Here is a 14,678-nt window from a genome sequence, read left to right on the forward strand (position 1 = left end):
CCGCTAGGTGACACTGAAATCTCTTTGCGTTTGTAGGGAGCGCACTGTGACCAACGGGCCAAAGAATAAAGCGAGTTTTCTCTAGGACTTCCGCCTTCCAAATCTTCCTCCAGCTCCCTATTCCCCCTTCCTTTACGATAATTAAATTGTGATATGCCGAGCTAGGTGTATAATTTCCATCCGGGCTATGCACGGAGTATGTAAGGCTACAAAAGTATGTAGAGTAAGTCATCATTCTTTGAGCTTGTAAACACAACTTAACGGCCATGACTAAAACAGATAAAAATGTATATTTTAAGGGATTGAAAACTAAGAAATATTTTTCATAGAATAAAATCAATATTTTTTTTCTGGTACCAAAATATATTCAAGCCTTTTATTTATTTCATGGAGGGCTTAAAGCCCAAAAATACAAAAGTAAAACTACACTTTTAAATTCATTAAAGATCTGTGGCCCACGAAACAGTATAGTCCACTCTCTACACCGCTTTTTGTGGAGGTTTGAAACCGCCACAAAAGTGGTAAAATTGCTTTTAGCTCCATTTCCAACTTTGTGGTGGTCTTAAACCGCCACACAAGATTGGGTGTCCCAATATGGTTCACCATTGTACCATGATCTGTATATCAGAATTGTTTTAAATTTGATTCATTACTATTGGATTCATGAAATCAAATCATACACTTATCTATATCTATATCTATATCTATATATCTATATCTATATCTATATCTATCAATATCTATTCTATATATTATATAAAAGAAAAGTTTTTGCAACTTTAAGGGTAAGACAGTAATTTAATATATCAATGCACATGAGTGAATATTTTTTCATGGGCTTATATGTAAATTTGTGGATAATTAATTATGAAATCAATCTTGACCGATTGTCTCTAATCTTAACCCTTCATCATTTTCTTAAACCCTTTAAGTGACCTTTTCACATTCTATATACTATTCTATGAACGTTAATATTCTTTATGAAAATATTTAACTAAAATGCCTTTATTAATAATAATAAAATGATACAAAATGTGTTCAAAACATATTGGATTCAAGTGCATATAATAATGGTCTCCCACTAGAATTAGAACCAATCAGGCATAAGCTTAATGTCTATTGCGCTAGTGTGACTAATTTTCTTCTGTTGTGCAAGAGGCTTAGTCAAGGGGTCAGCAACATTATCATTAGTATGAACTTTGCATATTTTGACATCTTCATCAATTATTTTCTCAGATGAGTTGAAACCTTCTAAGTCTATGTTTGGATAGTTGATGAGACCTAAGTTCCTTAGCTTGTACAATGACTCCATTGTTGTTGTCACAATAGAGACTAATTGGACCCACAATATTAGGAACCACACCAAGTTCCATAATGAACTTTTTTATCCAAACTACTTCCTTTGATGCATTTGAAGCGGCAATGTACTCAGCCCCTGTGGTAAAATCAACAATTGTCTCTTGTTTTGAACTCTCACAGCTCACAGCGCCGCCATTTAAACAGAACACGTAACCCGATTGCGACCTCGAGTCATCTTTGTTAGTTTGGAAGCTAGCGTCCGTGTAACCTACTACACTTAGCTCATCTTCCCTTCCATATACCAAGAATGTGTCCTTAGTCCTTCTCAAGTAGTTAAGGATATTCTTGACAGCAATATAGTGACCTTCACCGGGATCTGACTGGTATATACTCGTTACGGTTAGTGCATACGAGATATCTGGCCGAGTACATAACATGGATCGTTGTAGATGCTTTCTTTATTCCATAAATGGATCATTGTAGATTACATACCTTATTGGAACCATCAGGCATAACAAAAACCCTCAGGTTGTGCCATACACACATCTTTAAGATGGTTACCATTTAGGAAAGCTGTCTTGACATCCATTTGCCAAATTTCATAATCATGGTATGCTGCTAAAGCAAGCAAGATCCTGACAGATTTAAGCATAGTAATAGGGTAAAAAGTTTCATCATATTCTACACCATGAATTTGCTTGAAACCTTTAGCCACTAGTTTTGCTTTATAGGTATTTACATTATCATCCACGTCAGTCTTCCTTTTGAAGACCTACTTGCACCCAATTGGTTTAATCTCATTAGGTGGTTCAAATCAAGGTCCATACCTTATTAGTGTACATGGAATCCATCTCAGATCTCATGACCTCACGCCATTTCTCAGACTTTGGATTTTGAATAGCCTCTTGGTAAGTCGTTGGCTCATTTTGATCCATGAACAATACATGTCCTTCCCGAGTTACGAGAAAATAGTATCTTTCGGGCAAGGACCATACTCTATCTGACTTACGCAAGACTTGTGTTTCCTGAGCTTGAGGTAACACAACTGTTTGATACTCTTGTTGTTGTTCCATTATAGGCTCACTGCCACTGTGTGGTTCTATAATTGCTTCAAGTTCTACTTTCCTCCCACTTATTCCTTTGGAAATAAACTCTTTTTCAAGGATACATCAGTTCTAGCGACAAGCACTTTGCCTTCGGTAGGATTGTAGAAGTAATAACCCTTAGTTTCTTTTGGGTATCCCAGAAAAAGACATTTATCAGATTTAGGTCAAAGATTATCTGAAATTAGACGTTTCACATATGCTTCACAACCCCAAATTTTTATAAAAGACATACTGGGTCGTTTTCCAGTCCATATTTCATATGGTGTCTTTATGACAGCTTTAGATGGAACACGGTTTAGTGTGAAAGCTGTCATTAGCAAAGCATGTCCCCAAAAGAAGTTAGGGAGATCTGATTAACTCACCATTGAACGAACTATATCCAATAAGGTTCATTTATCCTTTCAGATACACCATTCCATTGTGGTGTACTAGGGGGAGTGAGTTGAGAAATAATCTCAAACTCTTTTAGATAGTCATCAAATTCTTGGCTCAAATATTCTCCACCTCGATTTGATCGGAGCGCTTTAATCTTCTTGCCAAGTTGATTTTCAACTTCATTCTTGAATTCTTTGAACCTTTCAAAGGATTTTGATTTGTGTTTCATGAGATACACAAAACCATACCTACTGAAATCGTCAGTAAATGTGATGAAGTAATGAAAACCTCCCTAGCCATTGTGCTTATTGGTCCACATACATCACTATGTATGAGGCCTAGAAGATCACTTGCTCTTTCACCTTTTCCAGCGAATGGAGCCTTAACCATTTTTCCCAATAAACAAGACTCACATGTGTCTATTGATTCAAAATCAAAAGAGTCCAAGTATCGATTTTGATGGAGCTTGGAAATGCGTTTCTCATTTATATGGCCTAAGCAACAATGCCATAAATAAGTGGGGTTCAATTCATTGGCTTTGACCCTCTTCGCATTTGCGTTATAGATTGGTATTTCGAGATCAATGACATAAAGTCCATTACTCAATGATGCACTAGCATAAAATATTCCATTCAAATAAATAGAACAACATTTGGTCTTTAACAACATTTGTTCTTTATTACAAATGAAAAACCCTTCTTGTCCAAACAAGAAATAGAAATAATATTCTTTGAAATAGCAAGCACAAAATAGCAATTTTATAGTTCAATTACTAAACCAGTGGGTAAAGTTAAAAAAATAGGATCTTATAGCTAAAGCAGCAACTCTTGCTCCATTTCCATCGCGTAGGTCCACTTCATCCTTTGCCAATGGTCTACTCCTTCTTAGTTCTTGCACATTAACACAAATGTGAAAACCACATCCAGTATCCAATACCCATGATGTAGAAGTAGATAGATTGACTTCTATAACATAAATACCTGAAGCAGAAGTCTCACTTCCCTTCTTCTTGCACTCCTTTAGGAATTTTGGGTAGTTCCTCTTCCAATGTTCTGTTCAATCACAATGAAAACACTTCCTTCCTTGGCCACTCCACAAGTAGGCTTAAATCCATAAAAACTAGGCTTCTCTTTCCCCTTTCTAAAAGTCTTACTTTTGGGCTTGTATGGCATCTTGGCCTTGCCTCTCCCCTTGATGGGTTGAATCATCATAATGACCTTATCCTTTCCTTCATTAATGTTGTGCTCAGCAGTTCTCAACATGCCAAGCCATTCAGGTAGTGTTTTCTCAATCTTGTTCATGTTGTAGTTCATGACGAATTGATTGAAACTATCAGGCAATGATTGCAAGATAAGATCAACAACCAACTCTTGGTTAAGTGGGAATCCAAGCCTCTCAAGGTTCTCAACATACTCAATCATCTTGAGTACATGAGCCCCTACAAGACTTCCCTCTACCAGCCTACAGTGATAAAGCTTCTTGAAAACCTCAAACCGCTCATGCCTAGCTTGTCCTTGATAGAGCTTCTTCAAGTGCACGATCATGTCGTACACTTTCATGTTCTCATGTTGCTTCTAAAGCTCAAAGTTCATGGAAGCTGTTGGTCAATCTGCAAGTGCACAGAATCTACCCGGTTTTAATTTATCGAACCACAGGGAATTGGAATGTGAATTCCGTTTAAGCCTTGAGTTCACGGTAGGAAAGCGAGTAAAATTTAGTTTTAAGGTTGATTGTTTGTTTAGGTACTTAGCAAACAAGCTAACAAAGGTAAGTGTGTGAAAATCAATGGTGAGAATGCCTTGGGTTCTTGCTTAACTAATTATGTTTTAGTAAACCTATTCTACTCACAAAGCTCTGAGTCTCTCCTTGATGCTCTAGCTTAATCAGTCATTTATCGATGCCTCGCATAGACAACCCTCTCAAGTCAAAAGATATGCACAATTCCTTGACAACCTAAACAATTTCTCAAGGCAATAAGCATGCAATTCAGGCTAACAAACATCAACCCTTCCTCTATTCCTAGTAGCAAGCATAGAAGGGGTAATCTCACCACAAGTCCCTAATCTATAACAAACTTCTGTTATGATTATAGAAAATCAAAAAGCTAGCATGCATCCAAGCTTAAAAGATCAAGGGTTTACTCAGAACTACATGAATAGAGAACAAATTACAACTAAAACATCCAAAGTCTTTCAAAGAACCCAAAGCAAGAAGGGTTTTAGCCAAGCATGACTATGGAATCCATACAAGAAAATGAAGAAAGAACCTGTTACATAGGACTTGGAGGAAGCTCCTCAAGGTCCAGAACCAAAACCCTACTTCTAATCTTATTGAGAAGTGTAAAAATGACAAAAGGTCCAATGAAAATGACAAAGAACCTATTTATAGGCAAAAGGGGTGAGTCTTGGCGCTCAAGCACTGGCAAAGCATGCTAGAGCGCCACAACAACAGAAACTTTCTGCCACAAGGGCGCTCAAGCGCTCTCCTGGGGCGCTCAAGCGCCGACACCGGAATCTGGCAGCAAAAGTTGCTACCACTCTAGCGCTCAGGCGCTCATGTGGGGCGCTTGAGCGCGCCTGAAAAACCTTTAATCTTTATTTTAACTCCACTTTAAAGCTTCCTTAAAGTGTCCAAGCCTCTTGACCTTCCTCCTTCATCTTTTACAACCCTGAAACTTGATGACAAAGCTAGAGGAAAATACCTAGAAACTAAGAGGTCAGTTTTGCACAAAGGTCCTCAAAACAAGTGGAACTTTCAATAAACTCTTAAACTAACCTAAAATGCAAATAAAGTCATCATAAAACTAAGAAATTACCAAAACCAAGAAAAGACACAAATAAAGATAAAAATGCATGAGAATGCATGAAACACTACATGAGACTCAACTAAAAGACTCAAAACCTACAACGAAATGACCCTAAAAACAAGACTAAACGAGGGTCATCAGAAGCTAGCATGAGACAACTAACATCTATAGCATCGTCTTGTAGCTTCTTATAAGCTGTTTCTCATGAGTTGTGGCTTCCTCAGCGGGGGGTTCAGGATGTGCTTCTTCCAAGACATGTTGCTTTTTTCTCTTGTTTGAGGACTATCCTCAAGTTTCCATACCAGTCAATAAAATTAGTTCCTGACAACTTTTCCTTCTCAAGGATCGATCGCAATGACAAGTTACTTGATGTGTTTGACATGGTTATCTATAAATAGAAAAATATGAGTGTAAGTATCAAAATTTTAAATACTTAATTAGGTCTTTAATTAAATATTTCCCACTAATTGATTTATAAAACTAACCCTCATTGAATCAAAATGATACACAGTGGACCTAGATCGATATTTCTCCTGTTCTTAAGTTAGCTTTGGCTGGTCGCTTAAAAATAGGTTATTTAGGCAGGGAACCATTTCCAATTTCATCTCATGTAACTCTTGGATAGCTGGGTGAACAACTCTTATTTAAATTCATATCATGAATTTAAGCCCAACTTATCGCCTCTATGTCTTACCAAGTTAAGTCGGACCCAATTAACATAACAGTTGGATATGTCCTTTATCCCATCGCGCCTTATTAATATTAACAAGATCACCCTGCTTTGACAGACCTTCATTTGTTGATGTTAATATTGACGAGTGTTATTTAATTGGAAGACAAATAGTGTAACATCCTGTTTTTCCCTCCATTAGTTTAGCACATTATTATCGTTATTATTATTATTATTATTATTGTTATTATATCATTAGCATTATTATTATTATTGGTGATGTTGATGATGATTACTTATTCCTTAAGTAAATCGTACATAATAACCAAACCTAGCTTAATTAGGGTATAATTAAGGGTTTAGGGCAAGATTAAGTGCATGAAGGGGTACACATGTCTTCATGGTGGAGGTCATGCGTGAAAGTCCCTGGATCACTTGTCTTGATGCATTGCGTATTACCACTTGTCACCATGCATGACTTTCTCTTGCCACTTGTTCCATTGCATGTTTTTCTTTGGACACTTGTTTATTCATCTCTTCATCTCTTGGTCGATAAGAAGAAGCTCACCTTACCTCTGGTACCCAGCTGAACACTGGTCCCACCCTGAACCTCTGAACTAGTGAGAGAAGCATGAATCTCTCTCTTCAAAGTCTCAAAGTTCCATTAATACACCATTTCATTCCTTCACGAAAACCATTGATCAAAACTTGTAAAAGAATGTTGAAACAAGTTTCTGGGTGAGTGAGGGGTGGATCTCAAGTTTTTGGGACGCTTCTGGGCTCGTTTGGACCGTTTCTAGGCTAAAATTCATCAAGCCGCCGTGACTATGAATTTTCCGGCGAGCTCGCTGGAAAATCAGCAAATTTGAACTTGTTTTTCTCTCAACCCCGACCTCCATTCGTGACACTTCGACCACCGACATTCCTATCTCGTCGAGACGAATTTGCTACTGCGCCTAGTTCAACTTCGGCAATCATCGCCGCCGTGCCTCCGCTATTTGTGTCATCTTCTCCAACGAGCTGCTTGCTGAAGTTTATAGGAAAAATTGCATAAGCGTATTCCAGGTTCTGTTTTGCTTCCTAAACTCGTTTTTAACCTTATTTTCATGATTAGGAACATGCAAAACACGATTTTAGGGAATGTGTGCATGATTTTCGAGATCAAACTTAGTTACACTATGCATGGCAAAATTTTGATCGAACTAGACTCTCTGGACTGCATAGGACCGTTAGGGATGATTCTGTAACTGTCTTGTGTCCCAAAATGAAGCTTCATAGGACTTGAAATGAATTAAAACAATAAGAAGCAAGAACACAAAATTCACTTTCTTTACCTCCATTAAAATGGCCATGAACGTAGGGAACGACATGAGTTTGGTTCTGGTTGATTAGAATTAAGTGGTGTGTTCATTGGTGACTGAGTTTGCATAGATAACAGAGAGAAAGAACTTCAGTTTAGTCTTTTTCCATAAAAACCTAGATTTTTAAGCTTGGAAAACCCTAACTATGAAAGCTTGAAGAAGAAAGGGACTTAGTTGTAGTATAAAACTGACAAGAATGGTGCCTTGGTTCTGGATAGGTTTTAAGGAAGTAGAAGAACTTATGTTGTGACTAAACTTGGTTAATATTTGGATTACTTGGTAATTGATTAAGCTTAAAATGACTTAAAAACGATGATTTACTGAATGATCATGACCTAGATTGTATTTCTATTTGATTTCTATAATCTGGACAGATTCTAATTAATTTGGAAATAGATTCAGATCTTGTTAGTTTTGTTAATCCCAATTAGTTATGTGTTTAGTAATAAACTTGTTTAGTTACATATAGGATTTCTATCAACTTAGTCATGTAATGCTAATCCAAGTTAATACAAGGCCTATAGTATAATGGTTAAGCAAGAAAAGACTAAATCAAATTAGTATGAGATAATTAAATGTTGATAGCTTTTAAGAGGACAAAGAACTAAGTAATGAACTAGTAATATGCCTAGTCAAAAATAAGGAAGTGAATTAGTAAAACTCAATGTATTAATAAAAAAAAAGTTCATTAAGAAGAGCATGAGATGTTGATATGCTAAGATTAATGTAAATTTATTGCAGAGGAAACTCACGAGGATTGATGAAAATGATAGTCGCCAAAGAACTAAGGTAAGGGGGAGAGGTCACCAATGGGGGGATAATACGAATAAATGAGTATTGGACCCTCCTTAGGTCCCTTGCCTGTTGTTTGATGCTTGTTGTAAATTTTCCTTAACTTATATGCTTTATGTTGTTGGATGTCTATGCGATTATGAAGATTGAATTCATAATAATCTCATGATGAGTTATGTAATTTGATCCTAACCCTGGTTATTTTGATGGAAACCTTGGCTCGGTGAGCAAGGTAAAGTTTGAGGATAAGTCTTTGCCCCGTGGGCAAGCTTATGTAACCGTCTGGCTCTATAAGCAGAAGCGTGATTGATGATTGTTCCTTGGCTCCATGAGCAAGGATGTGCACACTTAATTTCTCTTGGCTCCGTGAGCAAGAATAATTATAATGGTTTCCTTGGCTCCGTGAGCAAGGATATGTACGATTGATTTCTCTTGACTCCGTGAGAAAGAATGATTCCATGGTTTCCCTGGTCTAATGGATAAGGTTTGCTTTGGCTCTGTGAGCAAAGTCATGTGATTCTGATACTTGTATACTGATGACATTGATCATTATATTGTGCTTCTTTTGCTCCTATACTTTAGTAACAGATGATGAAGTAGTAATGATGAAGCACTAATGGTCGCATGCGGAGAAGTAGACGAGTTGAGTAGCTATTAGCGGAAGCAATTTATGTGAAATATATGTAGTTTTACTGCTGATTGCTAGTGGCCAGTAATATAACTAAGGGATAAGATCCTTTCAGTTCGTTGTGGCCGACTTGTGGGATCTAGGTTATTCTCTTTCCTTTTTGGCGTGCTTATGTGTTATGCTACGGGTTGTATGATACTTGATGCTATGCTTAATAGTTATGTGATGTTTATGTGAAAATATTTGGCTTGTTTTACTCTTGGATTATTTATTTTATAATATGACGATGACTTAATCACAACAAAGTCATATGTGGTAAGGGAATGAGTCTGGTCGCCAAAGATTGACTTAATATCTATTGAGGATCTTGTTTAAATAATTTATTTACACGTGAGAGCATGCATCACATACATAAACGTGAGATAGTTATGACCACCTAGGAATAATATAAAATAAAATTACCTATTATTCTAATCTCATAGAATCTTCATGGAAACTCTAAGAGGTTCTCCAAAATCTCCAAGGTCTTCTTCTCCATGTATTGAAAATTGCATAAGTGTATAGACAAGAAACCTCGTTTTACATACGAGGGAGAAAAATGAGAGAAAGAAGTAAATGATATGAAAAAGTCAAGACACAACACGCACGCTGTATTTTAAAATAAAATTATATGGTCATAACCGTTCACCAAGCAATACAATTTGTTTAAAGGTTGTCGTTTAATTTTAAAAAAATTAATTAAGTGTGTACGAAAAATCACACTACGCAGATTAGCACGAAGTTTTCGTCTAGAAAATTTCAACAAGATCTAAAACTTGAATGCATTTACGTTTTGAATGAGATACTTATTCCCAGGAAAGGGAGAAGAGTCACACGGAAATAATTAGGTACCAAGTCTTTCCTTAGCCAGAATCCAACAAATCTCAACCAAATCATAATCATGATATAGTTATCATATCTCTTACTCAAAATAAAAAATGAATCAAATCACAACTATTTTAGTTATGATATCTCCCTTGCGGCTCTACGTACTAGCAGAGGCAAGAGTGTGCAATCTTTGATGTAGGGTTTGAGCATCTTATTCTCTATTTATAAGCTCACACAAGGAAGCTAATCTTAATCCTTATTGGAGCTTAATTGAGCTTATCCAATGGGCTGGTCCAATAAGAAAATATATCTTGGTGAGCTAATTCTATGCGTGTGACCCTATAAGTATCTCTTACCTATTTAGGTTGTAATGTATAAATATAAATATAAATATAAATATTAAGCTACTAGTGCATATAACAACAATATGTATGTTTATTTGGTTTATTAACCTGATACGGATTAGCTTGATGTGTTATGGATTTACCTTGGCTCCGTGAGCAAGGTAATGCTTATGGATAAGCCTTGGCCCCGTAGGCAAGCTTATGTGCTATGTGTCTTTTTGGCTCCGTGAGCAGAGACATGTTTTGATTAATGTTCCTTGGCTCCGTAAGCAAGGATGTGCACAATTGATTTCCTTGGCTCCATGAGGAAGGGTGATTTTGATGAGTTGTCTTGGTCCCGTGGACAAGATTTGCTTTGGCTCCGTGCGCGAAGCCATATGATTATTATGATTTATCACCATGGATATCTTGGTGGAAATGAGCATGATATGCCTGCTTGTGTGTGGCTCATTTATGTTACGTTATTCCCTGACGGGATTGTGTTGAATTGCTTCTCACCCCTCTATTGTTGGTTTTGTTGTTTTTCTCCTCTTTTTATTAGTGACGAGCACTGAAGATGGAGATTGTGCCATTGAGAGACGTGGGGAAAGACTTTGTGTGTAGATCGAGTTTTGTGTGCCGAAGCTATTAAGCCAAGGTAGCGATCGGTTGGTAAGAGCTTAGGACTCAGGATCACACATATTTGTTTTCACTAGAATGGTTTTTTAATTGCTCATGTAATGTTTTAAGAAGGTTTCTAACTAAAGTTGTAACTTAGAGAACGGTCAAGTCCTAGCGTTTTAATTATTAAAGAAAAGTTTTAAATTTGTAGCCAAGTAATGCATCAATATGCGTCACATGAAGCACTACCCGCCGCCCTCACCGCCGAAGCCGTTTCTGAATCCCCTCTGACTTTTCCTGAGGAGCTCGAGAAGAAGGAAAATAAGCGAGGCAAGAAATCAGCAGCTGATGGCAAGGACTCCGCCAAATAGGTGAAAAATCCAAGTCTTCTCATTCTGAGAAGAGAACTAAAAGTTCGTCCGCCCCGGGTAATTAGCCCAAGATCACTGATGCCTTGAAGATCCATGACTCCTCCCACTCTGAAACTACCATTGAAGCATCGAAAACCCCCAAAGGTTGGGGCATTCAGTTCAAGACGCCCTGAACACCAAGGCCTCACGATGCCGCCGCCACCTCTGTACCCTTCATCCCATTTCAAGAATCGTCGACCCCAACTCTGCTTGATAAGGGGAAATCTCACCAAATTGGTGAAGAACAAGAAGAAGACCCCCGACATGTCGCTATCGACAATGGCTTCGACCCCTAAACTTCATGCTCCAGAACTTCAAACTGGAACACTTTGACAGCCAAGTCAAAGAAAAGGGCGTGAGGGCCATGGGGAAGGAAGCCCTTGCCACCATGTTGCACGCTGCAAGCCTGTTTTCGTACTTTTTTGGCCGCCACGAGATTGCGGTGACCAAAGAATAAGAGGTCATTGCATCGGTCGTCGCCATGAACAGCAGGTGGCTGCACTGAACAATGAGATCTGAGAGTTGAGGATTGATTTGGCATACAAAGATAACTTGCTCGACGAGCATGAGGAAATGGTCGCCGCCAAAGATCAAGAAATTGCGGCCAAGGCGAGTGCAATGGCTGAAATGGAGAAAACTGCGGTGGATGTTGAAGAGCTGCGAAAGTCGCTTACCCTGGCGGGTGCCAAATGGGAGAAATCTAGCTTTCGCAACGCCCAAGTCCAGATCCGTTTTTTGGCCCCCGAGCTTCACTTGAGCCTAATGGGAATCTTCAACTCTATGACTGCCGAAAGAATTGTTGGCCCTCCAGACCCTCCCTCGCCTTGCGCGCAACCGGCCCTCATGCTGAAGAGTCCGAATGCAGCGAGGATGAGGAGGAAGAGGAAGGTGGCGATGGGACAACATAGGATGGTGGCGGGCAGATGCAAAAGGAGCATGGAGGCGAGGAAGATGGGGGTCGCCTAAGGTTCAAACTTGAACTTAGCCATGCGTGACTTTTAATGAAGTTGTAACTTGTTCTTCTTTTTTTTTTTTTATAATTTTCATTAAGTATGGTAACATTTTCGCCCATTGTGGCGCATTTTGTAATGACTTTTAATTTCCTTTACTTTTGTGTTAAATACATGTGATGTTTTTCTCAATTTCATCACCTTTTGCTTATGATTGATGTTGCCGCCTTCGAGTTTTATTTGTATTATAATTGTCGTATCGCCTTCGGTGTTTTATCACGTTTTTTTTTACGCTTTTCATTTTGCTAAGTTACATTTTAACAATTTCACATGTTAAAAACTAAGGCAGAGCTTGATTTAATTCGATCAAGGCTTGTCCTCACAATGTGAGACTTTGTACTTCACAAAGTGTTCGCCCCATTCGCCTTTTGCTTATGATTGATGTCGCTGCCTACGAGTTTTATTTTGATTATAATTTTCGTATCGTCTTCGGCGTTTTATCGCATTTTTATTTTACGCTTTTTATTTTGCTAAGTTACATTTTAAGTTTTTAACGATTTCAAATGTTAAAAACTAAGCCAGAGCTTGATTTAATTCGATCAAGGCTTGTCTTTACAATGTGAGACTTTGTACTTCACAAAGTGTTCGCCCCATTTGGGCTTTCGTGCTCGGGTCCCAATGGCCATTTGGAATTTTCTAAGGCTGTGCTCAATAAAACACTATCCCTTATTCCAGGGGAGTCTTTGGCGGGTAGTTTCTACCCTACACATCGTCAACGGATCCGGCTATTGCATCGGCATTCCCGGGGCGATTCTTGACATTTTGTCATTATCGAATGTAATATCTAATCGCCTCATTCGGGGAGCTTTTCCCGCCCCACAACAAACCGTAACTTAATCATTTTGTGAGTAAGTTCAATTTTCCGAATAAACTTCTATTCATCATTTTTACGGTAACTTTTACGTACATAACTTGGCGTCTCATTAAAAAACTTTCTTCTCATAAAGGAAAAAAGAGCACGCCGTTATTTACATTTTGAGTTCTTTGTTGCATCAACTATAATAGTAGCGTAGGTTGGCGGCGTTCCATGATCTTTGCACTTGCCGTCCATCAAACTCTTCAAGATGGTACGCTACTTGACCCAAAAACTTCAAAATTCAGTATGACTCGTCCCAGTTCGGACTCAACTTGTTTCCTAGTGCTCCTGATCGCCTTTTCAAGACCAAATCTTCCTCTTGCATCTTTCTCGGGCGAACCTAGCTATCGTACTTTTTAGCCGCTCTTTGTTTCATGGCAGCTTCTCGAATCCGCGCTTCCTCTCGAGTTTCCGCCAATAAGTCTAATTCAACCGCCATATTCTAGTAATTACAAATTTTAAACCAACTTTTATTTTGCACATACTCCATGATGAGTATTATATCAGGAATGGTTCCTGTACATCATAGTCAACCCCAAGTATCATTATCAAAATTGAATTCATTAGTTAATGGTTTTCATTCCTGATTACTAATCTTTGTGAAAATGAACTTAACATGAGTCCAAATTGCAGGGTTCTTTAGTAGATTGGTTTAAATCAATGATTTCCAGAGGATAGATTTCTTGTGTGGTGGATCCAAAATTACCAGAGATGCCTTCTTCAAAGGAGCTTAAACGATTTATCTTGGTTGCTCTAAGATGTGTAGATCCTGATGTGAATCCTAGAATTAAAATGGTAGATGTGATTGGCATGCTTGAGAAGAACTTTCTTGTTATCGATGTAAGGATAACTAATTAAGTAGTTCTTTTGTTTTTAGATTATTTTTTACTTCAGAACTGTTTTTAGTTCCCTCTTCTTTTACTGAAGGATCACAAAATTGCCATGGCGCTTTGTGAACAAAACTTCTGTCCACAAAGTCAGCAGGATCAGGTGATGTTCAGTGAGAGAAGAATAGAAGACAAGCAACATTAAACGAAAATAGCAGGAAAATGACATTATTGTCCATTGGCACACCAATGTGACTGAAATTTTCAATTTTTTCAAGTAGTTCATGTGTTACTCATTTATTTGGGTTAACATCTTCATTACGCTATCATTGCCATAATGGTTTATTCATAATCTAATCTGACAAACATATGAAAATAAGCTCATAATAAGTTATAGCTATGTATAAGCGCTTATTTATAAGCAAATCTTAGAAGCTTATGAAAATAAACTTAAAATAGCTTATGGGTAAATCTTTGCAGCTCTTTATATAAGCTCTTCTTAACACTTTCATAAGTGCTTATACTATAAGATAAGCTGTAAGATAAGCTCAAATAAGCTCTTCTAGATGTGGCATTAATACCTGGTACTGATTTAGGTTGCGTTTGAGTAAACAATTTAATTAAGTGATAAGCAGAACATAAGTTATACATAAGCATATGTTGTTATTCATATAAGTTAATCAAAATAGCTTATGAAAATCAGTTCAAAACAAATTATAAATAGGCC

General features: G+C 37.7%; 1 protein-coding gene across 1 annotated transcript; it reads right to left on the bottom strand.

Annotated features, from left to right (window-relative positions):
* Positions 1-1,232: 1,232 nt before the first annotated feature.
* Positions 1,233-1,736, bottom strand: LOC130712843 (secreted RxLR effector protein 161-like). The gene has a single exon (XM_057562658.1). The coding sequence runs from the start codon at positions 1,734-1,736 to the stop codon at positions 1,233-1,235; it is 504 nt and encodes a 167-aa protein (XP_057418641.1).
* Positions 1,737-14,678: the final 12,942 nt, after the last annotated feature.

This window comes from Lotus japonicus, chromosome 4 (assembly GCF_012489685.1).
Source record: "Lotus japonicus ecotype B-129 chromosome 4, LjGifu_v1.2".
Taxonomy (NCBI): Eukaryota; Viridiplantae; Streptophyta; class Magnoliopsida; order Fabales; family Fabaceae; genus Lotus; species Lotus japonicus.

Bases quoted from the DNA above. Each gene is read 5' to 3' on its own strand.
- LOC130712843 (XM_057562658.1), bottom strand. From the start codon at position 1,736: ATGTTATGTACTCGGCCAGATATCTCGTATGCACTAACCGTAACGAGT.